The sequence below is a fragment of the Molothrus aeneus genome, chromosome 8 (assembly GCF_037042795.1).
Source record: "Molothrus aeneus isolate 106 chromosome 8, BPBGC_Maene_1.0, whole genome shotgun sequence".
NCBI classification, from domain to species: Eukaryota; Metazoa; Chordata; class Aves; order Passeriformes; family Icteridae; genus Molothrus; species Molothrus aeneus.
In genome coordinates, this window is record NC_089653.1 from 17,940,451 (window position 1) to 17,967,113 (window position 26,663).

Consider the following 26,663-nt stretch of genomic DNA (forward strand, 5'->3'; position numbering starts at 1 on the left):
TATCAGCATCCTCTGGCAGCAGCTGTCTGCATTTGTGCCATTTTAAATGTAAAGCTTCTCTTTCCAGAGAAAGATTGGACATCCAAATTCCAAAGATCCAGAAAGGAGTAACTTAACCACTAAAAGTGGTTGAAAGCCTTTTTTTTGCGTTGAAGAATTGACTAGTGCAGCTAAACTCCAAATGAAATAAGCTTTACTAATAAGAGATGTGTATGACTTGTGTAGCAAGGGTATATTTTGAGAACAATCACACTTACAGGTATAATATATAGTTTTGCAAACAGAACTTTTAATGCAGTCTTAACCTCTTGGAGTTTTGAAGGTGTCCTTATGAGTGCAGCAGTAGCATTTTCTATATGTCCTATTGACCTTAGATCACAGTGTGGCATCTCTTGCCATAATAGCTTGCATGAGCACATCTTGGAAAAAATGTTTTTATCCAAGGACTAATTCAAGATATAGCAAGTATTCCTTAAGGAAAACAAAATGCAATGGATGAGAATATAAGCACACTAAGTTAATATGTCAGGATTTTCAGATCTAGTGATAAATAGGAGCAAGACTAGAGCTACATAAAAGGGTAGATTTTCATAGAGAGCAGAAATAACATGGATTTAAGATACTTCGAAAAATGTTATGCATACGGCTTTTCTGTAGGAATGATGACTTTCTGACAACTTTTGGATTTTTCTTTCTATGTTACCACTACTCTATCAATTGTAGTTGTGTTTCTCATGATTTATAAAACCACAAGATTGTAAATTTTTTAAGGGAGATCTCTAAAAGCGACACTATACAAAGTTTTTTTCCAGCAGTTCTAGTGTAAATTACTGTAGTAATTTACAAAGTAAAAAAGTACTTTGGGAGAAGAACTGCAAACTTGATCAGTGATCTTTTGTTAGGCATAACTGGCACTCACTACAGGGCACCATTTTTACTTCTTAGTCAGAGCTTCCTAGGAAGAATTAGCAAAAACTGCTGTCAGAGTAACCTTGCAAAGCCTCCCATGCTGCTCCCATGCATGCTGAATCTTGCTTTTATGTATGTTAGCAGGAAGTACCACATTTACACACCTCTGTTGTCTGAGAAACTGCACCACCTGAGCACGGAAAATTGGTGTCAGAAGATACCCAGAACCTTAGTAGGACAGGAGCCTTCCAGTTATTTGTTATTCAGAAGGAAGTGTGTGTAGTATCCTCCCCTTAAAAAAAGCAGCTCTAACTAGGACAAGGTAGTGCCTAAGGTTAGACTGTTTCTTGAGGAGGAAGCACTCCATATCGTAATTTGTGCTACCTTAGGAACTTCAGATGTTTCTTCCACTCTTGATCTCTTTATGCTATTGTACAGCAGGTGGGTGAAAATGAAGTATGTGGCAAGTGTGTCCTAGAACACTCAGAGGATTGACAGACACCACGATGGGAACACCAGCTCTTAAGACTGCTGTAGTTAAAAGGCTACCATAAATGTATCAACAGGGGATTGTGTAGGAGTTAGAGGGATGCAGAGACTTTATTTCTATAAAGACTTCCAATGGAACCACTGCCAAATGTTTCCCATTTTGATGTTCATTGTTTGAAAAGAAAGTTAATGAAAGTTCTGGAAAGAGTTCAGAAGAGAGCTGTGAGAAATTGTTTTAAGGCTTAGAATAAGAAATCAATCTATTTAAATCTTAGCCAAAATGTAACTTGACCCTACTCTCTATACTAAAAATACACAGTGAAAGTATTTTGGATAATAGATAAAAGGGATCTAATGAAATAGGTTACAGTAAGATCCATTGAATTGAAGCTAAAGCTCATCAAATTCAGTCTAGGATTAAGCCACTGCATATGAACAAAGAGCACTAACTTTTGGAACAACTACTTGTAGTCCAGTAGAGATATTCTATCACATGAAATCTTTAAAGCCAAATTTATGCATGTTTTTCAAAGATATTCCCAAGCTTAAAACAGAAGTTCCATAATGCATGGTGCAGAAACTGCTGAGCAAGGTTCTTTGATCTGTGCTATGCAGGAGGTCGGTCTGGATGATCGTAGTATTTCCTTCTGTCTTTAATCTATTGAAGTGCATTATGACAAGCTTAACATGCATTTACAAGTTTCCATCTAATTAACAGAATGTAGGAGAGTGCATTTATAGAAAAACAATCAAATATTTTTAGATACTACTGTACCTTTAATTTATTAGCTTTTGTTAAAAGCATGTAACAATCTAGAGGATATAAAGAATAATTTACAAAAATATAAATCTTGGTTATTTTATTTTAGTATTTCAACATATTACTATACCGTATGTGTTACTCAGAGAATGTTTAACAACCTGAAATTATCCAGCAAACCAAAAATGTAGGATATTACATGTCTTTTGTAGAACAAATTATATATTAAGGAAGGGTAACCAAAAATGACTATATTAACATACTGTTTATATGAAAACTTATGCAGTGAACTATACTTGAATCCTGAAGAAAATATACATTTTAAGCCCTTTATTACAGCATTTCTCAGTATAAATATGCATATTAAGAGTATGAGTATTTTAGGCAAAAACTTTTGATTTGTGTACAAAAGTGATATTCTAAAATAAGCCTGCCTTTGCAAGTTCACTTCCCATCTTCTTGATTAACTGAAGAGATAAAATAGTCAGAAAATAACATATAAAAACATATTTTAGTCCTTTGATTATGGAAAACTTTACACTTAAATTTCTTTCTAAACACCAGGTATCTTGGCTAGGTGGGTTAGGAAGGTATCTGAAGTACGGAATTCCTGGAGGATGAATATGAAAGACAAATGATAGTACAGCCCATCCTTCGAGGCAAGCATGTGCGTTGTTTTAGTCTTTCCGTGTGCTTTCTGTAGAGGAATTGGAGGCTTGCATTGCTTCATCAACACAAGTGGATTCATTTCTCCTTTACAACTTCCCAGAGCAGTCAGGCAGGATTTGTAGGCCTTGTTAAAGGTGTATTTGTACGAACTTATCGGCAGGCACAAGTTTCAACTGACATATTGGGATATACCTTTAAAACAACATTTTTGTTCTCATCTAAGAACAGGACACTGAGTGAGCTCATTTTGTCAGGAACACAGCAGGGTTCTGGGATGCCAGGAATGATTCCTACTGCTTTCACAATGCTCTGAATTGTAGCATGATTTGATGGCCGGACAATCTAGAACAGAGAAGGAAATAGTTACAACTTCATTTATGAATAGTCACTTTCCTAGGTGGACTTGGTTTAAGCAATCAGTTTCCTATGTGAACTTGGAAAATCACAACAATTATGCAGTTGTTTGTTTCTCAATAAAGCAAATACGTCATTGTTTGAGTTACAGGGCCATGTAGCTCAGCCAGTCCCTCACACTTCCAGCTTTCCTGAGCTGGATATATCCAACAGATATTTGGTGTTCCTTAGGCTACCTTCATAAATACCAGAGGAGGGCACTGGTGGCACAGCCAGCAGCCAGAGGTCTGAAGAAAAATGTCCCTGAATGTACCTGCTACATGCTGGAGGCAGACATGCAGAAGAAGAAGCCTAAACTGGAGCATAGTTCTCAGTTGCTAGATGCTATATTTTGTTTTCTTAACCTCTTGTCTGACTTAGAAAATTTGCTACGTTAAGTATTTCCAAAATAACTATCCCTATGTTCCAATAGAATTTTTTCTCATGTATGCTAACCTGAAATTAGTTACTTTTTCCTGGAGTGATCACTCTCTTTTCAAAGAGCAGAGTAGTCCAGAAGTAGTGTACACAGGAGAGAGTATAGAATAGTCAAGGACCCTGACAAAGCCTTTCTGATCATAACTGCATGGCAAATAGTTAATATCTGTGGTCTTTGTGTCCCTCTGCCTTCATCACCAGGCTTTTTTAAATTTTTTTTTTTCCCATGGGCTAGCCTCAAACTGGGAGAAGGAAAAAAAGGCTGGGAGGCTGGGAAAAGTATGAAGTGAGTATTCACAGCAGCTTTACATCTATAACCTGTTTGGGGTTATAGCCACAAAAAACATGGTTTTCCATTTCAACATGAAAAATTATGCAGTCCATGGATAGAACAAAGGAGGTGTTTTTAGGATAATTCAGTTTTGAAACGTTTGCATTAAGTGTAACATATCAGCAAATCATATTCAACCTTAACTGCCATTAAGGCTTTCAGATCTTCCTTAATGAAGCCATTATAAGGAGTAACTATGAAATGTGTCCTTGACCCTTCAAGACAGTGTCCCTATGGCCAAGTCCCAACAAGTGACCAATCCTGCACAGTGCCTTTCTGTAATTAGCATGTTAGCATAATTAGCAGCAGCTTGCCCTCTCTTGCTCTCCTTCATCTTTAGATTTCTAAGCTGTCCACAGGCAAGCAGCAGTGAGGTGGTCTCAGCTGCTGTGTGAAGTAGAAATCAGTTTCTACCCATGTTGGTCATATCAGCATATGTGGACTGCAAGAGAGAAACAGGAGATTTGAGTGTTTAAGCAACTGCAGAATACAGAAATTCAAAGAATCAGAGCTTCTAGAATCAAGTTCTTAATTTAGCCATTATTAAAAACCTCCTGAACTGTTCCTAGCACCTGTGTTATGTTGTTATTTAAAACAGCCACAGATCACAATGTGCTACTGCAACAGCATTTATTGCCCCCATTATAGCCACTACTGCCCTCATGGCCAGTTACAGACTTACAGGATTCCTGGCTATGAACCTGCAGAAGATCCTACAAGGATCTTCTCCCACTGTGCAGCCTCTAATATCTGCAAGGAACAAAGACATGTGAACACAGTCTATCTAGACTGAGCAGCTGTTTCCCAAGACAACAACACTAATTATGTTTCTAATGCCTGAATGTGGATATGCTATGCAGAAAAGTGCTTAGAAGGGAAAATGCTTATGATAGAGCAGTACTCTGTATGGAATCTGGCTGCCTGAGCCCTAAATCCACAGCAGAGCCAGACAGCACACCCATCCCATGTCCAGCCAGGCTCTGAATTTTTCCAGCCCTTCTGGAAACCTGGCATCAGTGCTCAGTGATCATGGGCTAGGCTTCACATTTAACTTTGTCCCAATGTGCTAAAGTAGAAAGCTTGAAATAATTACTTGAATGCCCAGTAATAATGGCACTGAGGAAGTGCTAATGTTTTAAATGCTGGCTGCTAAGTTATATACAACACACCAGGTTCTATGACATGCAGGACTGAAATTTATTTGGTGAATGCAGCACTGCAGCCAGCCATACGTATAACCTCGTGTTTCTCCTCACAGTTCAGGGAATAGTAAGTGAACTTACTATGAGAAGATTTGTACCTAAGCTGTTGAATGTCTATCTAAATCAAGACTTGCAATTATTAAAGTGGATGTGCAGAATGATGTACTGATACTAAAGAAAAAAAAAAATAAACCTACAATGTGATGATACATGCCAGGTATGTAATTCTATCTCCACAGTTCTAAAAGGGTACTTTGGAAATAAGGTGTCTGTTGTCCATCATCGGTTGACTGTGCAGACCAAGTCTTTATGAATAGCTTTAATCTGGCCTTTGATACTCTCCTGACTTACAGCATTTGTGAAAGAACAAATGTCTTCCTTACTAATATAAAGCAATTCTCATGCTCTGAACTGAATCTTCATCCATGCTGGCATCCTCTCTCTCTTCCTTTTGAAACAGTCATCCAAAAAAGCCACAGCTTTCAATCTGCTTCTTTTTATCCTCTGTGAAAATTACAAAGCTAACAAGTAGTAGACCTCTTTCAAAGCAAATCAAATCAATAAATGTGAATGATTTAGTTTCTCTGGTGTTTGTGTTTGGGTTTTTTTGGGAGGGGGTGGATGTTCTGGGTTTTTTTTTCAGTTGGGTTTTTTTTTTCCTTATTTTGGTTTTTGGGCATCAAGATAATAGTGAAAGAGAATCCTTATTATATATCAAGTAAATGCTTATGTTTCTAGATAAGATATTAAGTAAGTGAACAATATAACCTTATTTAACTATTCAAGCTAGAAATGGATCTTCTCTCTTTTGGCCCTACCAGCTTTTGTGTAATGCTGTTTTGCTCACGAGAAGCCAGATGTGCTAAATGCATCTTTTTTTCTTTTTTGAAGGGTGGAGTTGTTGTTTGGTTGGGGATTTTTTATTTCTTGGGTTTATGCTGTTGTGTGTGAAATGTGCATTAGACTGTGAGTCTATGGCAAAGGACCGATATTCCCAGACTGTCTTTTGTTTTGGGTAAGTAAAATGGTGGTTTTGTTGCATGATCAATTTGTGTTACAACAACAAAGTGAAGTTGTATGTGAGTCCGTGCAAGCTTTAATTTTTGCCAGACCATGTATCAATTTATGTACACCTGGCTCAGCACTGGCCAGCTATACAAGAACATGTGGTCTGATTGTACATCCTACCATGAAATCTGGATTTCCACTGTTCCTGGACTTAAAACTAGCCAACATATCTACTCTTCCTGGAATTATACTACTTGTTTCAACACAAACATACATCAATCTCCCTGGATGTAAAGTAGGGCAGATTCCTGTCTCAGAGCCTTGAAATTCTGTGCTGTACAGCACTATTCTTTGTTTATGTGCCAAGTGACCACATACAAAAATGTCAGTCGAACAAATAATCAGGCCATTTGTAGGCAGAATTGCAAAATAATTACAGTTTCTAAATATGCAGGTTATGCAGTGCTTCAGATCCTCCCCTCTGCCTTTACTTGAAAGCCTTATAAAATCCTAAAAGTTCTTGTCCAACATAGGACTACCAGCCCTTTTACTTCTTGCCATAGAGCAGAGTGGGAGTGAGACAAATGTTTACCACTCCACCTGGCAAATTTCACACTGCTTCTATAGGAGGAATTCAGTATACTTATTTTAGAGCACTAGAGCCAATTTTGTGGCACTTCTAGAGACACAAGGTAAATCAACATTTTGTTCCAGGAGGATTATCTAACATTTTTAAAATTTAGATACACAAATATCATCTTAAACAGTATTATTGTTTTCAAAAGTGACAAGCAGTTTCCTGAAGTTAAAAATACTTCAGTGATACTACTCTTTACTTTTCTTCTGAAGTGTTACAAGTGAAATCCAGAAATATGCTGATAGAGTAGCTTGTTTTAATATTAGCATATAATACTTCATACTTCTGTCACTACAATAAAGTATTTGGATGATTTAGTGTGTATAACCATATTTTCATAAGCTACAAAAATCTTTATGCTATGGTTTCAAGATATAAGATGAGAAATTATAAGATAAACCTGAGATTTTTTTCCTATTCTTCAGATTGCATTTGAAGAAAAGTGGCAATCTTTCTGCACTCTGATGACTAAGCTGATGAAAACAATATTGTTTAAATTCTTTTGGTCAAGGCAACAAAACACAATGAAAAAAGGTAAAAATCAAATGGAAATTCTAATTAAAGAAGTAGTTGGATAAGCAGAACAGTAGGCCTAAGCTGACAAGCTGACAAGAATAAAAAGGCATAATACCTTGGGCATTGGAAATTCACATGCACCTGCACAGTAGTAAGCATCAAATGATTTGGGAGATATGATCCATTCATTCCAGCCAATATCAGCAAAGTCAACTTTCATGTATCTTCTTGAACAAATCCTTGGCTCATTCCATTGTTTTCGCCTTGCTTTCTTCATCGTTTTCTCATCAAAATTTAGCACCTGAGACTTTTTAAGTGTTTCTGTATTTTCTTGCCCTTTTCTCCTTCGATCTTTGCGTGAGGCTTTTGGTTTCAAGGATCTGTAGGCATTCTCCCATATGTCATGTTTGTTGTATTTATTGTTGTTATAATCTACTTCTGGCAACTCATTGTTCTGAATAGAGCTGGCAAGGTACGTATCCCTCCTAACTCGAGTGTCAGTAGAAGCATTAGGGGACAGATTTGGGTCCCCGTCATTGGGAGGGAACGGGTCATAACGCTGTAGGGTGCCTGCCACACTGTTAGGTTCAGAGATTGCAAGATCATTGGCATAAACTAGTATATAAGGTAAATGGCTGGCAACTTGTTCGGGGAAGCTCTGGTGCTTCTCCCCAGAATCAAGCTCAGCACAGAGAATGAGCTCTCCAACTCGTTTTGATTCTTTTACAATGTGTGAAATGTCCTTTGCATGCCAAGCCCCTCGCCTTTGAAGAAGCACGGTGATGTTCCCTTTCACTAGCCCATAGGCAGAATTCTGGTGAATGCTTTGGAACACCAGGTTGAGCCGTAGGACTGGATGCAGGTGAAGGAGGCGGCAGGATGAGTTCTTGGAACGTTTACAAAACACCTCCCGATGCCGAGGGCGTTTGTCAGCATAGAAGTGAAAAGTGGCAGCAAGGATCATTTCTGAATCCTGCATGGATGTCAGATTGAAGCAGTACAAGGGCTTCTGGGCCAAGAATTCTGCAAGAGAGCAAGGAAAACATGGATGTATATATGAGACCAAAAATGGTAGTCAAATCTTATTTCCATTTAAGTGAATTAACAAATTTTAGTTTTCACTTACATCAAATCATTTAGTGTAGTGAGCTTGCCACTTCAGCTTAAAACTATGGTGCATAAGAGGAGGAAAAAAAAACTTAACTATTTAATAGCAATATTATAATAGCATTGAGAATGTCCAACATAATGGGCATCTTTTGTACACACGAGGGATAAAATTCCTTCCTGAGATTTTTAGTTCCAGACTGCCTTTCATTCTAAGCAGACAAGAAAAGCAATCCTTGATTGATTTCATTCATAACAAAGGCTCAGAGAAGCTGTCAAATTTACCTGCAGCAGGGCTCAGAGAAATACTTTGCTGAAATCAGTACTAGCAGAAACCAGGTTTACAGTTAATATTCAAGATTGTCTAATCTAAAGCTGACTGCAGATTCCTGAAGGATATCTGGGTGCCAACTCTGTGGGCAACAGCTCATCATCTGTAAGTAGTGCACATGAGACATTTCATAAGGGGCCTGGCAGTAAGCAGTGTTACACATTTTGGGGGTCATTACTCCTCTGAGCAATCCTCCTTTCCAGTACACATCGTGTAGGAGCTTTGTTTAAAGCACTCTAAAACACACTTGGTTTCTAAGGCTTGTGTTTAGATCTGCACAAAGTTAGTGACAAATGCTATTGAACAGAAGCTGACTCTTAAAATTCAAACTCCATTTGAAACAGCTTCTTTTTAGCTAGTTGAACAGTTTGTGCTCAGCCCACATCTTTACTCTCATTTAGAGGAAGACAAGCAATTTTACACTGATAACTGCTTACACCATGTTTATTTAAACAGTAGAAACCTCTCTTAGTGTGTTAAAATATAATTCCATCCCAACATAAAAAGATGATGCCTTAATAGCCTATCATTGTGAAAAGTTGCCTTTGTTTTTTTACTAGCTCAACAGTATATAGGAATGTGGTAGCAGAACCAAGAAGTGATTCCTGTTCTCCCAAGCTCACACCACTACTTAGTGGTGCATCAAAGGATTACAGTCTGTAAATTTGCATCCTTAATTAACCCAAGTGGACCAACCCTTTGGCAGCCCTGTTTGACATACCTGAAAATTCTCTGGCAGAAGGAAGTAAAAAACCACCCCAAACCAAACAAAACCCAACAAATGCAACAGGCAGGCTTCCCAGAAACATTTAGGTTTGTTTTTCGTGCACTATGGATGATGAGCCACAGAAATTTTGGCAACAACAGAAAGGCAGTACTGGTAACTGCCAGCTGTTGGAACATTCTTTCTTTAAAACAGTTTCATTTGAAAGAAGGAAATGAATAGTGTTACACCTTACTAAATTGGTGGTTGCTAGCTCCCAGTTAGTGCTGGATAGAGCCGTGAGTTGGACTAAAAGAACAGTAGATTAGAATGATCATTAATCCCAAACCCACACAGGCAATTCTGGAGTACAAATGTTCAAGTTCAAATGTTCAAATGCAATTTCCATCTACACCATCTGTATTTTGTTCCTGATACAGTGAAGTGGAACAGCTGGCACTCATGTGATAAGAGCCTATTTGTTTCTGTCAGTTCAGGCAGGGCAGGACTCCTATTAGTAAGCTTTTAGGCAACACTAGTTATATGTATAGGTGCTCATACTATGAAAAAACTTAAGGGTTTAGATTTTATTCAAGTCTTTCAAGCACAAAAATTTCACAAGGCTAATATATGATTTCTCAGGCCAAGGAAGAGAGTAATTATAATACTTCCTTTAGAACACTAGGCTTTATTTTTGCATGTTCATTTCAGAAGGCATATGCTTCTAAGAAGATGTCTATCTACTGGTTCTCTCTACCCGAGCTGTGTACAGTTGAATTTTTAAATATTTCTTTTAGTAGTAAAATGCTCCAGGCACCATCAGTTCAGTAGTTACTGCCGTGAAGCACAAGCATTTTTGGGATAAAGACTTTTCAAACACCAGTGTCTCAGGGTTTCAGAAGGTAACTTTGGACCTCTCTGCCTTGCTTGCACGATCAGACAAATGAGCAAAATAATATTGATTTGTATTTGGTCAGCACAGTCTACCTGTGGGTAGAAAATGCTGATATTTTAGTTTTTTAAAATAGAGTTACAACTTAGACTACTTTGATGCAAGTAGTGTGTGCATCAGATTATTTGAAAAATTAAGAAAAAGAATATAGTGCAATTCTTGCCTTGTCCCCAAATCCCTCTTGTAGTCCAGGGCTTTATTTGAGTGACAGCCAGTATTAGCTGCTCAGTTCACAGAAATATGAAAGTGTTAACAGGAGGTCATGGAAAACCATCCACAGTGGAAGCTCCTTCCTAACCCCTCTTATAGCAGCTAATAATGATCTAGAGCATGACAATTAATTTTTCTCCTAAGTGTCTGCAATTGCTTTACACAATAACTCCTAGATTTTTAGACATTTTCATTAGCCACTTAATCTTCCCTGGAGTTTCCCCCTCCTTGAATATGATTGCTTTTTGGTATTACAGTTGACATAGGATAGAAATTAAGTTAAGGTGAACAAGAGAATATGAATTATTATGCAATATTATAGTAAGCATTCCCTAAACCACTGTATACTGAATTGTACTCTATACATGAGACTTAAGTGGAGGAGTAATAGATTAATACAAAATTTGCTTTTGTGAGTTTTAATCCATCTGATTTGTCTAAACAGAATAATGAATGTTTCTGACAAGGCAGTAACAACTAGATTCTGGAAACTCATGCAGTTCTTATTTTAAGAACTAAGATCTTAGTTACAGTCTGTAAGTGTTAACCAAAGAAGGAAGATGTTTTCCAGAAAAGAGTTTGCGTTTCCTTGGCAAAGGATAACAAATGCATGGACTATCAACTAGGCAAACCTCCTTTTTATTATTTGACGTGATATTGGGATAATGAAAGTCTAGTAATGAAAGTGTAGGAAGGAGAAACAATACATATGTTTCTCCACCCTCGTAATCAAGTCAAGTAAAACGGGGGAGAGGGACGTCAGGTATCTGTCTTCTCAGGTTTAGGCAGTGCAGGAATTTAAGATGCCGAGCAATTTTAGGCGGTCCTGTAGGCGGCACTCTTCCTAGCAGGAACTTCTGAGGCTGCCAGAGGAGCCGGGGAGAGAGGACCAGTGCCTGGAGCACTCGCTACTAGGCTTATGCTCCAAGTATTTCTGAACAGATCTTTTGGCCCAGTGCGATGTGCGCTGGGAACGGCGCTTCTTTTGCCGCTGGTTTGCATCCACAGCAACGGGGACTTTCCCAGGGGAGGTGCTCTCCGGGAAAGGAAGGGAGCCAGGGAAGGTGGGAAGCCTCGCAAAGCGAGGGGTGACACCCTGTCCGTGTAGGTAGCAAGGGATCCCTAGCATTCACCCAGAACGACACCGCCCGCAGTCAGTGACAACCTCGACGCAACCCCGTCACTTTAAAGCGAAAGAGGAGCGAGGGGGCTCCAGCGGTGTCCCCCGCGCCCGGCCCATCTTACCCGGCCTGGCTTTGAAGCTGCGGACCGTGTTGCCGTCGCCGGGCCGGCTCCCTTCCCGGTTGTACTTCTCGTAGAGCTTAAGCATGTGGACAGCTACCATGTCCTGAGCGATGCTGCCCAGCCCAGGGGGCGGCGAAGAGCCGCGCCGGGGGTCGCGGCCGGGGGTGGACGAGGCCGGGCCGGCCGGCGGCTGGACGGGGCAGGCGGGCGGGCTGCCGGCGCCCTCCCCCTCAGGCGAGCGGCAGCCCCCATGGCCCAGGGCCCACAGCAGGAGGCAGCAGGTCAGGCGGGCGGCCATCGGGGGATGCTGCGGGCGGCTGGCCGGGCGCGGAGCGGCGGCGGCTGGGTCTCTGCCTGCGTCTGGGTCTCCCGGTTGGCCCTGCCGCACCGGGGCGAGGGGGCGGCGGGGCCAGGGAGGAGGAGGGAGGGTGGGGGCGGCCCCCCCACGCCGCTGATGCCGCCTCCGCCGGGCCAATCCCCGGGCCCGGGGGCGAGGAGCTGCGGGCCGGGGGCGGCGGAGCGGGGGCAGCTCCAGTGCTCCGGGTGCGGGGGGCTGCGGGAGGGGACGCTGCGTTTCTCCGACGTGGGGCTTCCCCGCTCCTTAAAGCGTAGCGGGAAAAGGATCTAAATTAATTAGCGCCCAGCTGCTGATGAGAGACACATGTCACCGCCGCCGCTGCGGCATGGAGCGCTGCGGCAGGACGGCACCTTGGCTGCCTGCGCCAGCCGGGAGGCGGGGGGGCTTGAGAATAATTTCTGAAATACAGAAGCAACAGATAGCAAGCAGGGCGGGCAGGCGGTGAGGGCACGGAAGGGTGAGTGGGTGGCAGAGGCAGCGGCAGCATGACATGGGAAGGGTGTGATATACGTGCCGAAAGTGGAAGAGTCTTTGCTGTTTCCCCTTTGCTGGCAGAACTGACAGTGCTGTCTTGTGAAGGCAACGCTGTGAATAGTGTTTATTTCAAGGACCCCTGAGAAAAGAGAAGTCCCCGTGGGTCCGTCCTCTGGAAGAGCCAGTGTGAGCTAGCCGGGAGTGCAGCAAGGGTCACTGATAATTCCAAGCAGATACTTAAATGGTCGGGGTTAAAGGGGCTGTGCATGGGTAAACTTTTGTCATTGGACTGTTTCTATGTGTGGTTTGAAGGAAGAGAATACTGGTGTGAATTTCTGAAGGATTTACATGGCTTAGGTCGGAGGGGGTTGATTTAAAAGTGAATGGTGCGTGTTGCATTTATTCTTCATGTGACACAGGTAGTTCTGAATCGTAGTCATCCAGCGGGTATAAATGCTGGTGTAATGAATAGCAGCAACCTATAAGGCAACCTCTAAGAAGAGGGGTATATTTTAAGAGAATTTTAAATTTCCGCCTTCGTTTTAAAAGCTATATCTCTAGTAGCCAAGACTGTTACTTTTTTTGGAGATTATACAAAGCAATAATTGAAAAATTGTCAGGAAAAGCTACTGTTGCTGTGCATAACACAACTCTTTTGTGCTTTTCTCTCTTAACCTTGGAGTGTCAAGTCTGAGCAGATACCATTGAAAGCCTCTGAACCACAAGTTTGTAGTTTTTGGATCATAGCAAAGAAAGGTTTGATTCATTTTTAAAATTAGCACCAGGCCTCATTGCTCTGTGCCCTTTGAATGTGTGAAACAAACAATTTGCAAATACAAATTTGCCCAAATGTACATTGCTAAAGTATCAAACCTCCTATTAATTAATCTTTGCTTATAAGTAAGCCAAACTACCCTTTGATGCTTTTTTTTTTTTTCTCCATGGTAGCATGCTCATGACCTCCACTGGGGGTGTGAGCGAACCTTTTGTTGTTTGTGGTTTTTTGTCTGTACTGTTTCTATACAATCAAGGTCCTGTGAAAAGGAGGAAGAGGCAGCAGGAGGTAGAAACAAGCTGGGCTATTTTGGACCAATGTCCCATTAAAATGTTCTCCCTCTCCTTAACTCACTCCAAACTTCTATTCAGGCATACACTTTGTATCAGTCTTTAACCTGCACTAAAACCTGTAGGACACTGATACTTTGACATTGTTGGGAAAGAATTGAAGAATCAACCAGGGATGGCTAATATTTCTTGCCTTATTTTATTGCAGAACAGCAGGAATTCAAAGTCTTTAAAGCTCTGGTACTTTGACTCTTTTATGCAGCTGAGATGATGAAATAAAAATGTGTTTGGTAAAGGAATTCAAATTAGCACTGGGTCACATAATTCCCCTGTTCTGAATATGGCCAATCAATGGCATCTCTAAGGCATCTAGAGGCAAGAGCTATGCAATTTCTGCTCATGCAGAATAATATTCCTAGCGTGGAAATTTCTGCTAATTAAAGCTCTTGCCAAGTAGAGTCTTTTTTCTTTTTCTTTTTTTCTTTTCTTCTTCCCTTCTTAAATAGCTTAAGTCAAAGCTTTGCAAGCCAGGACTTGGAGAAAGTCTCCTTATAGTTAGAACAATGCATTCAAGATTTTAAACTGCAAATCTAGGTTTCCTGCTAAAATAATTGTGATATAAATAGTGTTACATACCCTTAATAGCAGCTTATATGTGAAAAAGAAACCAAATAATGTTTTCTTATGGAATTAGTGATATCTTCACAAAGGAACTATTGTGACCTGTGGTGGTATTTTGTTGTAGGAAATACACAGGAAATATACAAAAGGGGATAGAGAGCACCCAGAGTAGTATCTATTCTTCTTGTCCTATGGTAAAATAAATTATTAACTCCCTTTAGGATTATATCTATGTATATTAAAATAATTTTGCCTGACTCTTTTATTTTTAAAATAAAATTATTATTTTTAATAATAAAGTCAGTAGCAGGGATAATAAAGCTTAAAACTCCAGGGAAGTTAATGAAACATAAATTATTATTGAATTTGGGCTTCAGTCCAAATTTCTGGCTACTACTTATTGTAGGGCAGCTCATTCATTTTTCACTCAGAAAAATACCTCACTATGTGTAATGCTACACAATTAGCTAAGACCATTCCTTAACTATATAACTTATTAATTAGAAGTTAGCTGTGTGAAATGCAGTGGTCTGCAGGTTCTCATAGAATTTGGTGGCAGAACTCTACAAAGCCTTTTCGCATTCCTTCCAAAATCACATAGTGTGGCAAGGATGTTATATGGTCAGTGATGTATGGTCAGTAAAATGGGCTTTTGCATTTTGTTCAGTTTTCCAAACAATAGTGAAATTATTTTAATACCCCAGAAAGAACAAAGTGGTGTTTAGGTATTAGAGGAAGCAGAATGCTCAGAGTTGATCTAGAGTTCTGGAAGGCTTTTAATGCTGAGAGAAGAGTTTGGTATATCAGGCAGGGAAAGCTTTGCCTATTGTTGGCAGGGAAAGATTTCCCTCTTATGAAGCACCTCTAACTCTCTCAGTCCATCCCATCAGCTCAAGAACAACCTCTCACCTTGGATTTCCATTCTGGATCCACGATCTTACATATTCTAGTCTGTCACAAGAATAAACTTTCCCCCTGACAGTCTCTCCATCCTTCATCCTTAGTGACAAAAGTTTATTTTGTCTATCTTGCTAAGAAGCAAAAATTACCTCTATTCTCATCCCACCACACTGTAATGATCATCATTACAGAAACTAAGGAATTAGGATGCACAGATGAAGTGTAATTTGTCCCACCCTACGGCAGATGTCCAAAATTGCTCTTATGCTCTGTGGTCTAGTGGTATCTGTGGCTGTTCATTGGCTACAAGAAATCTCTATCAACTGGCTAGATGTGCAGAGGAGGATTTCACTCCCCGAGGGTGGTTGTGTGAAGTAGAGAGCACCTTCCCATTCCAGTTCCACTGGCCATGGTAGCACTGTTCAGCCTCAGGATTAGCGTTTTGCAAGTCTGGGGTTAGTTTCAGTTTCTCTTTACACAATTGGCTTGTACCAAGCATTGGTGCATTAATAATTGCTTATCCCCATCAGTAATGGAAATGTTGTATCTGTTGCTTTTCTGGTTTTATCTCACTGACAGTCTAGGATTTTTTCTTCCATATTGGAAGACTTTCAGAACATGTATTTTTGACAGGTCTCAGGAGCCAAAGACACGTGTTTCTATCTTGAGGTCCACCATTTATGCTTGTAATGAGGATAGTATGGACAATTATCAGACAATTATCAGCATTTCCCATTCTGTTGCTACGCAGAAGCCACCAGCCTCTGTGGGAGGATTTTCTCCATGCATAGGTTACCAAGTGCAAAGGTATCAGCTGGTATTTGCAGAAGTAGTAATTCTGTGATTTTACCATGTACTGACCATGTTTTGATTTGTTGTTTTTTGGGGTTTGTTAGTTTTGTTTTGTTTTTGTTACAGCAGGCACTTTCAACTTTTCAATGGCCCATGCACCACCATGTAGAGTCATTTAGGAAGAATTTTTTTTTCCTATTAAGGGAAGAAACTTTTCCAGTGGAAATTCTAGTAGTAACTCATGTCTGTTGAAAAACTGGTTCATCCATGTTGGTTATTCTGCCTTTGAGCTCATCTGAACTGTAGTAGCTCTTGTTACTGTTTGAGATCTCTCCTTACTGTGAGAGGATGCATCACAAGTGCCTGGCCATTGTCCTGCCTGGGATACCTTTCTTCCATGGGAGAGGGAAGCTATAGATCATGCAGGAGAATGAGAGCAGAAGGTAATCAGTCCATTCAGATTGTGGCTGAAGCAGAAGTTGACAACTTCAGGGAGGAAAAGGGGTGGTGGTTGTGGTGTTTAAATCCATTTTCGTGTTCAAAACAAATTTAAAGGAAATTATTCAAGCAGCTCTAGGCACTAGTCTTTAAGTTCCAGCCTGCCACCTCTAAGGCTTTGAATTTACAGTCTTTTAGGCAGTTTGTTTCCTAGGTAGCAAAGACTCACTGAGGTCAGTGTTCAATACACGTTCAGAGTTCTGCCTGATGCACTCTGGCAGGACCCATATCTGATGAGCCACTCTAAACACTCGTGCTTGTCAAGGGAAAAGTGGGAACGGGCTATACAATGGACAGACCTGGTGAGGCTGCGGCGTACCCTTGTACCCCCTGCACCAGTGCACGGCCAGCTGCGATCTGCACCTTCAGACTCCCGTTTGCAAGTGGAATTTGAAGGCCCTGGAGAGAGGGTGGGGGTAAGGCAGCAGCAGCTGGGAACCATCGGTGACCGCAGCTGGTTTTGCAAAGATCTCCTTGCAGATGGAGCTGGGATGTTTCCGGGGTTTTCTGGCTCCGAGTAAGGCTGCAGCCGAGAGGAGGATGCGCAGCGCCATGGCACGGCGGGTTCGCGCACGGTGCTCGGGCTGAGCCGGCTCCCGGGGCGCTGTCACGGGCACGGTGACCAGCAGGGGACAGGCGTGTCCCGAAGGCAGTGTCAGCCCCTGGGGACAGCAGCCCCATGCTCCGGGGGCGCGTTCCCAGCCAGCAGCTCTGCCGGGAGGCTTCCCTGTCTCCAGCTCTGACGGTCGCAACCTTCTCAGCCTTAGGATACCCTTGGCTGAGCTGCTGCCAACATGCGCTAGTGGGAGAACCTGAGGTTAAAGGTAGCGTTTTGTATTTGATAACTAGCATAGGCAGGCTGAAAGGTGTTTTTTTTAATTTTTCACCCATATTTGTGGGTCAATGAGAGCTATTTTCTCTCTCTACCTTGTTTCTGAATCCATGAAGCCTCTTCTCTTGTTTCTCTTGTAAGTAGTTACCTTCCTCTTCCAGTAACTCCACAACATGGAAGAATTTATTTCTCCAGATATATCCCTTTTTTCATATTTCTTGATCTACCTGTCTCTCATTTCTTATACTCATCAGTTTTGAGGGGAGAGACCAACCTTGCACCTTTTTCTGAGAAAATCCCATTCTGTCCTGCAGCCTCCAGAAGAAATGTGGATGAGTGGTTGAGTGCAGAACACTACTTCTTGAAGGTTGCACCATTAGCTGTCTCATTTGAAAGAGTTATTTAGGTTATCATCACATATTATATTCAGTATGCTTAAAAAAAAAACCAGACAGCCAACACAGAAAGTATGCCAGAGCCTTAAGTGGGGTTTTTAATCTGATTTCCATAGACAGAATTGCTGATGGTAAACAGAATTCACACATTGTGTGAAACTGACTCCACAGATCACTGCTGTGTAGTTTGGGTCCATGTGGATATTTTGTTTGTTATAAAAGAATACTAAGGAGGTGTTTTCTGTTATCCGAAGTTGTGGACCAAAATTTAATGTCACTATATGAACTTTGGAGTTGCATCCAAGATGAGTTTGGCCCTGTCAGTTGTTGAATTCTTGCTATGATTGATCTCAGCTTGCTTAGAAAGGGAGCATGCCAGACTAGCAACCACAGTAATCATCAGCTGAAACTCCACCAAAATTCTTATTTCCTGTAAATTGAAAAATTAAGCTTTGAAATAAGATGCTTTGTTCATCAGTCTCACACTAATTTTTCATTAACATTATATAACTCTTAAACTATTAGGAAGATGACAATTAAAACAGTTTGAAGTATCTGAGTGGAGAAAAATGGGAATATCATTCTAAGTTATTGTACTAGTTCTTGGCATTTTGTGGCATCTAATCTATGATAGTCTCAGTTGTAAATTTCATTGCCCCTCACTCCCATTAATCGTAGATGTACATAGATATAAATAAAATAAGGCCTATTCTTGACAGATTTCCTATATGAATCTAAAACCATCTATCATTGAATCATAGGATATTTTGGGTTGAACACACATTTAAGATCCTATCCTATCCTATCTTATACTTTTGGCAAGTATAAGAACACTTGCCAAACTTCTTCCTCCCAAACTCTATGCAGAAGGATTTTTTTCCACAGAAAGAAAAAATACCAGAAATTCCATAAGACTCACTTGGAATTGAGTTATAGCAAATTAATGAAAAAAGCTTGTAGATGAATATTGGAGCAGAAGAATCATGATGCTAACACTAGATTTTTTTTCAATACAGTCATTTCTTTATTAATATTTTAAAATATTTTACAGACAAATGGAAGACATATATGTACTCTGTTTCTCAGTATACCATTGTATGGCATTCTGATGCTAAGGCGATACAGCACAACCTGCATAGGTTAGAAGATATGTTCTAGACCTTTAGTATGAGCATCTTAGTGTCTCCCAGAGCCTCTAATAAAGTATCAAGATGGGCAAAGACAGGCTTCTGGCTTCACCAAGGTCTAACCTCTGTGGTTCTGCTCAGTGAGACAGATGTAAAGCAGTAAAGCAATGTATTCTGAAATTGGAAAGGGCTGCAGCAGGCAGTAAAAGTTTGTAGTCAAACAAAGCGCTAAGCTTCTACTTTGTGTTTTTGGTGGGTCAGGCTCCTTCCATAGGAGCTGAAAGCAGCCATGGTGCCACAATGTCCCAGAGCTGGGAGTCAGAAACCCAGTAAAGTGGCTCAGCAGGGTTGCTCTGGAGCAGAAGCAGCTTCCAGCAGCCCTATCTTTAGTGAGGAGTGTCAAGTTTTTATGAGCATTGTTACATTTTTATAGTTTAATGGGTTTTACTATTAAAGTATAACAAAGCACATTAAAAATTTGCCATGGCTCATTTCCACAATCAGTAGCAATTCCTTGCTATGTGCAGCATGGGCCCCTAGGAAATACTGAATAACAAAGACTATCTTAATACATCTTTCTTATCTGCTTTAATCATCTCGGCCTCTTTCTAGTTAAACACTGTCTTGATTTGAGACATGTTTTATTCAGCTTCAAAGCTCTTAGCACAGTGGCTGGACTGGAATTGACACCTATGGGTTGACTTCTCCAGGAAAAGAAGATGGTAGTTTGTATAAATACTGCAGATGAGAGATCATTAAAAAATGTGTCTTGAATGACACTGTCCTAGAAATAATCGAGCAGTGGATTAAAGAGTAGGGTGAAGAGTTTCAGTAAAGAAGCAGTAAAGAAAAGAATACAGTGAGAAAAGCAACTATGGTTAGTTGCTGACACTGAAAGTTTGACAGAATGGAGAATGGTATATTTGTTTTAAAAAGCAGTGCCGGCATATTCAGGTATTAGAAAAAGTACAAAGGAAGTTTAGTGTGGCAGCAGAATTCACTCTGTGTGCAGGCCATGAGATCTAGAAATCACTAAATCACCAACTATTGTTAGATTGAGGTGGGCAGTGCTCCCAGGGATGGGAGTGTTGCAGAGATCATGGTAGGACGCTGCACTATCCACAGCTGACAGGGACTTAACTATGAAACTAGACTGGAGAGCAAGTACTTCAAGGACAGTGGGAAATAGAGTGAGGAATATGGAAAGCAGTTCCTTAGGGTATATGAGGAGCAGCACTGACTTTTTCATGTTTGTAAGATAGAGTGTTCTGTAAGGATGTTTGTTTGAATCTCTTTCTGCATGAAAAAGCTCCTAAGTATGGTAATTCAGTTAAAATCTCATGTGGGAATTTTAAATGCCTTTTATTTCTATTAAACTGAAATCTGTAAGGCAACAAATTTAGTGGAGCATCTATGTACTTGTATTGTTTTTTAAATGGTATTTAGATAACTTAAGATGCAGATGTTTCTGTACCTAATGCCATTTTCAGAAGGAGGTGGTATCTATATTAGGAATTTCAGAAAGCTTACTAGGCACTAATCAAAATTGTTTCATGCCTAAATATGATATAATCGGGTTCCTTGTGAGCTTTAATGTCAAAGAGCTTTGGAAAAGGAAAGTATTTTATTATTAATTATTGCCTTCACTTAATTTGCTCATGTGTTTTATAAGTTCTTGAAAGCCACTTCAGCGTTATGGCAACATCACCCAGACCTGGAATAAATCCTCTGATGATGATGCATTCAGAAGGGATGCATTTACCACAAGGCATTCCAATGCTTGTCCCTGGTCCCTTGTCCCCAAAGATGTTTTGTTACTATATTCATCTTCCTGCTAACAATCTGCATTTCATATCACTCACACTCATGATTCAGAGAACACAAGTTCATCATGGGGTTTTTTATCATTGCCAAAGAAACTCCACTCATTCTTTTCTCCTTAGTCCCAGAGAAGAAATAAGGATTCCAGGGAACTACTCTGAAGGGAGATGATAAGTTCAGTGGTTCTGCTTCATTACCCAATGTTGCAGGAGCTCTTACAGCAGAAAAGACTTATAATAAATATCACTGAAAATACATTGAGATGACTGTTAAATAATCCCTGCTTTATTGCAGTGAAAAGTGGTTCAACAGTACAATGAGTATAGAAAATCCTTCTAGTGACAGGGCATGTGGCCTTTTTAAGATTCTAGAATGGTAGTTGACCTTTCATGAGAAGGCATGTAATCACAAGTGACAATGATGCCAGCTGGAAGATTTTAAAAGCTTCCACTCCTAGGAAGAAAGGAGAATGAACAGTTATGCAGTAGGTTTCTCAAAGGAAGGTGTCCCACCCTGATGGGAAGGAAGAGAAAGAAGCCTATGCTTTTATTTCAGAGCAAAGAGGAATAGAAGCTGGGATAAGAGGAGGTAGGAAGAAGTGAGGTAGAGAATGCCATGGGATTGAATGCTGAAAGGGATGATAAAATGTGATATTGGTACAATGCAGGGAGAGAAGCTGCTTAGAATGAATATAATAATTTCACTTGTCTGTAAGGGTGGAGAAAGTGTTTATTCTATGATGTCAGAAGTAAAGCAGAAGAAGTGTTATGGTACTGATTTTACAGACCTATTGAAATTGGTCACCTTAGTTGAGAGTGAATAGCTTGGAAGGTCGTCTGCTCACAGTGTCATTTTTGTTGAGCCTCCACCTCTCCTTCAAAAGATTTCAAAGTGTCATTAAAATACCTGAATTGTTTGACTGAAGAGATCTGAAGTTCTGTTGAGATCTAGTTCTCCAAATCTCTTTCCAACTTTTATACCATATATTCTCTCCAACTTTTTCACCATGTATTGTTTTCAACTTTTCCATCAGAATCTGCATGGAGGCTTCAGTTAGATCTGGGTAAAGTTTTGTGCTGAGCTGAATTAATCGATTGCTTCTGCTTATTTTCAGCATGAAAAGTTATCTTTTCCTTTCCTATAACTGGTGTAGAATTTCCCATGCCATATAATTTACTCTTATGCCAATTAAATTGGTGCAGTTTACTTCATATGCTTAACAACAAAGGACTAATGTGAGTGAGCTTTCATTCCTCTTATTGTTATTGTATGCACATATCAAGGAATTATTTTAGTTAGACTGATTTCTGTGGAATCTGGATGTGACTGTTGGTGACCCCCACAGATGAAAGCTACAGTTAACTGGAAAGATGAGGCATCTGGCTTTTACGTGTCCAGCATTATGTGAAATGGATTCACAGATAACTAAGTTCAATGACTGAAACTGGATGCTGTGAATATCCCTAAGGATGGGAAATTACAGCTTCCTAAATTTAATTAGTGTAGTGCTAGTGACCATTCCACCTCACTATTGAGTGGCTGCATGGCAGCCCTGAAAGTGAAATTGAAACTGAGCATGATGGAACTGTCATGCTGACAATGTCAGCACCATCAATGTGTCAGGCATTGTCACCTTCCCATGACCTGTAATGCATAGTGATGGATGTGTGTTACATCCATCAGCTGCCTGCAGTCCACTGTCCCTGGACAGGCAGCTTGCACATCCATGGATCTTGCAGCTTGTGCATCCCTTAACACACCAATTCTGAACTGCTGTGTTAGCACACAGTAACAGAATTACTCAGGGTATTTCATTCACTTGTAAAGCAAAACAGTGAATTTTTTTCATTGACTATTTCCACCCCTCAGATGGGAAGTACTTTTTGTGCTGTCTGCATATGTACAAAGTGATTTTCTGTATCAAAAACTGATTCAGTACAGAAAATACTTTTGTACACATATACAAACATACTTTCATACCTGTAACATGTATTTTGCCTAGCTCTGTTTGTTAAAAAAAAAGTTCTCTGTATGTCTTTCTTTTCATATTCACTTTAAAATGAAATGGAAAAAGCTGCCTTTGCAAGGAATTTTTATTGGCAAAGCATATCATTTATTTTGGCTCCATAAATCAACGTGCAGTCATGTTGCAAAATATGGGTAGCCCATTTAGAAATATTCCATCAGGAGGTATAGAGGTGCAGTATATTATACCTGCTGTTTCAAATAAATAGCATTCTCAATTCCTGTTCATCTGTATATAATATATTTTATTGCAATGTGGTGCTTTCCATCAAGTTAGTTAATTTTGTTTCTGCAGTTCAAGATGTAATGCAGTTCAAGTACTTGCCCTTGGGACAAAGTATCTTTTAATCCAGTGTGTTGTTTCAACTTTTTACCATTCTTCTGAAAATATTCTATATGAAATATTGTACCCTGTGCAATAAGTTTTATAGATTTTTCTAAACTATTTTTTCTATCTTCAGGGTGTAGTCTTTAATATATACTACACATGTCCTTCTGTTCTCTACCTACACTTTGCTCTGCAAAAAGATGCATTTCAATGTAATTTGCATGAAGTTTGTGGATGATTTCAGTTAGCTTAGATCACAAGGCACATTGCTTAATTTTGTGTTTAGTATCTCGTTGTTTTCATAGAGATACTCAAATAGAAAGTAATGCAAAGCTGGATTTTTGATTTCAAGATGTAATTAATTTTATTTATAAAATTTTTCTTTTCGACTTTTAAACTATTGTAAATATTTTCTTCATTTGCAAGCTTATACTGAAAAGTCAGTATGTGGCATTAGGGGGTATGCCTGTAAAACACCAGGTGATATGCTGGGAAGATCTGAATGAGAACAATTTATGTGGTTAGTGTTCTGTGGCCTTAAATCTTTAGCTCTATCCATCTAAAATAGGTTTTCTAAGAAGGTCCATTGAAATTTTAAACAGGCATGAAAAATATAGAACAATGATGGGTTTTGTTACTTTTGAATTCCTATTTGGCCAACTGGTTGAAGTAAAATAATTGGAAAAAATATACAGATATATGTTAAAATTTCCCTGCACAATGTATTTGAATTTGGAGATAATCTAAATTTGTATTGCTGTACCAAACTGAAGACAAGGGCTTTCTCTTTATAGAGAAAATTAAAAATATTTTAATATTAAGATCATTAATTACTTCAGAAATACGAGTTACCTAATCTTTCTAATGCACTTATGCATCACTATTACAGCCAACAGAAAATTTTGGAAATTCCAGAAAAATTGTTTAGATATTAAAATTTAGACTTCATTAAGGCATTATCCATGTGGTTTTTTGTTTGCCTTTTGTTAGGATTTTTATGAGTTGAGCAATTGAAAAGAATATTCATAAATCAAGAAGCTAGTTGAAAATAGTTACATTATGTGCAATCAGCTTAGAATTTTAAATGGATAACATTTATGATTGGGATGATCAGTCCCATTTCTGATTCCTGAAATCTGTGATTTTAAGCAACTGGGACATAATTACTGCGGCATGAATTGCAATAACAGATCTTCAGTAAAAAAAAATATTGTTAATAGTAATAAAAACAACATTATATTATATTCTGAACAATTATATTTCCAGTGTACTTTCAAGGCTAAGGAAAAATGCCTATGTAGTAGAAAAACTTGTATGCTTTAATAGTAGCATATGAGCAGTAAGAGTGTCTAAAAAATGTTCCAGAGTAAACATAAGTGATTTCCCTTTTGAAAAACCCTAGCAGAATAGCCTGAATGTTTCTTTAAATGTTACTGGTGCAGCTTAGCCAGTAACACTTTCTCCATTGAACCATGTACTTAGCACTGGAACTTTCTTGCCAGTGTAATTTTAGTGTCTGGCTATAAATTGTCTTGTGCTTTAATGCATTGCATACATCCACATTTCTTCTCTGAGACTGATGAGTGGAAGAATCTGGAAAAGACTTGTTGTTATCAGGTGACTACAAGTGAGTACTCAGAGCACTAAGCTCTAGGTCTGGTGTACTCAAACCAACGATGATTTGTTACTGAAACAGTACTGAACTCTCAAACTAGCCCATGGAAGTGTATTCATCAAAGAAATATCACAGCATTCACCCAATACTTTAAGACTCTTTAGGACTGTTTTAATTTATTCTCAACAAATATTGGATTGAGCTATGTGCTTGCAGTCCTTGACAGCATTGGAGGTCATCACTCAGCTGAGTGCCTGCAATGAGCTGGGGACTGTATTTGTGTGTTCTTACTGTGGCCTTTGATTTTGCTTTTGTAGGCAAGAGCATGAGCTACTCTGCTCTTACCTGTTGTGGTTTCCTGTCTTTTCATCATGTTTGCAAGGCGAAACTGTAGTAGTCTCTTCAGGATGTTTTCCTGACTGTTCTGGCTGTGATTGGAGAACTGAGGATTCTTCTTTTGTTTTGTTTTCTTTGTCCATTTTTCATCAGGTGGTTCACAGTGTGCATAATCCTACTTGTTGATTGATGTCACCATTTACTAGCAGCACATATATAATTTTCATTATTCAAGGAAATATGTTGCCTGCAAGAATTAAGGAATTTAAGGTTTGGAAAATAATATTTAATTTTGTAACAAAATATTTCAGGAATATATCCTGATGTTATATGTCCTCTATTACTACATTAAAAATCATTATTGTTTGAATATACCATCATATAGCTTTTCACATACTTCTTTGAGTCATTATTCTTCTTCTGAGCTTCTAAAAAACAGAAATTCTGTCTGTCTTACAGGTGCTACAGAAATCTTAAACTGTTTATAATATTAATGGTAGAAATCTACTTTTATGCTTATGTTCTTAACAGTCATGTGTTGTTTTCACCATCAAACATTGCATGTTGTAAGCATGTTTTGGACATTAACAATGAAGGTAGAAGTTATATGCATTGGAAATTGTTTAAATATTTAGGGGAAAAGAGAGGAATAGATATTGTGGACATGTAAGTGAAGAATGCAAAATGCAGAAGGAACTTGCATTTACAGTTCTGGTGTTGACACTGACATTTCTCTTTGGAAAGAGAAGAGATGTAAAGGTAGTGAAAACTGGAAATGGCTGGAGAATGAGTATGAAATCAGAATAAAGAATTAGTCAAGGTGCCTGAGAGACTGCAAAGGGAAGTCTGGAAGGATAAGGTGCTGGGTCAAGGATTCAGAGTACTTTCATTTTGTAATCATTTGCCTCAATTTTTTTTTTTTTTTTATATTTTGGCAATAAATTAGGTGGTTATTGCAACAGATTTTGGATAATTTGTATACATTTGCTATGCAGTCTTCCTAGAGCAGGTCCACTTTGAGCATTGAATTAGAAAACTATAGATATGATTTTTGATTATCTCAGCAGATACTTTTATACAAGCTAGAATTCAGGGTGAGCAGGCAAACTGAATTATAGTATTTTCACATATCTGCTGTTTGACTTGCTACTTTAATAATACTTTTGAAATTATTTTTCTGCATGTACTAAGGACACATATCCATTCACATTGTGAAATTCAGGTATACACAGACTGTACAAATGGGCACATTGAAGGAAGGATATGCACAGAGGCCCAGATGTACTCAAAGCCAGGAGGGCATAGGGCTATGCATGCACATCAACATCAGAACCAAATTCAAATACTCAAAATGGGAGCCACGTGACCATGAACAATATCGCATGAATACTCACATAGATACCTACACACCACGGTTCCCTTCACAGCTGTATAAAGTGACAGAAAGGCCTGGAGCTCTGCAAACAGCATTAAAAGACATCCACACAGCCATGACTGTCTCAGGCTGGAAAAAAGAGAATACTGAAAAATACTGTCTGGGAGAACAAAACAGGAGAGTCAATGCATCAAATGTCTG

At 39.4% G+C, this 26,663-nt stretch overlaps 1 protein-coding gene across 1 annotated transcript; it reads right to left on the minus strand.

Annotated features, from left to right (window-relative positions):
• Positions 1-2,243: 2,243 nt before the first annotated feature.
• GDF10 (growth differentiation factor 10) lies at positions 2,244-12,198 on the minus strand. The gene is made up of 3 exons (XM_066555120.1): positions 11,901-12,198; positions 7,468-8,375; positions 2,244-3,169 (listed from the first exon to the last, which is right to left on the minus strand). The coding sequence occupies exons 1-3, from the start codon at positions 12,196-12,198 to the stop codon at positions 2,978-2,980; spliced, it is 1,398 nt and encodes a 465-aa protein (XP_066411217.1). The 3' UTR covers positions 2,244-2,977.
• Positions 12,199-26,663: the final 14,465 nt, after the last annotated feature.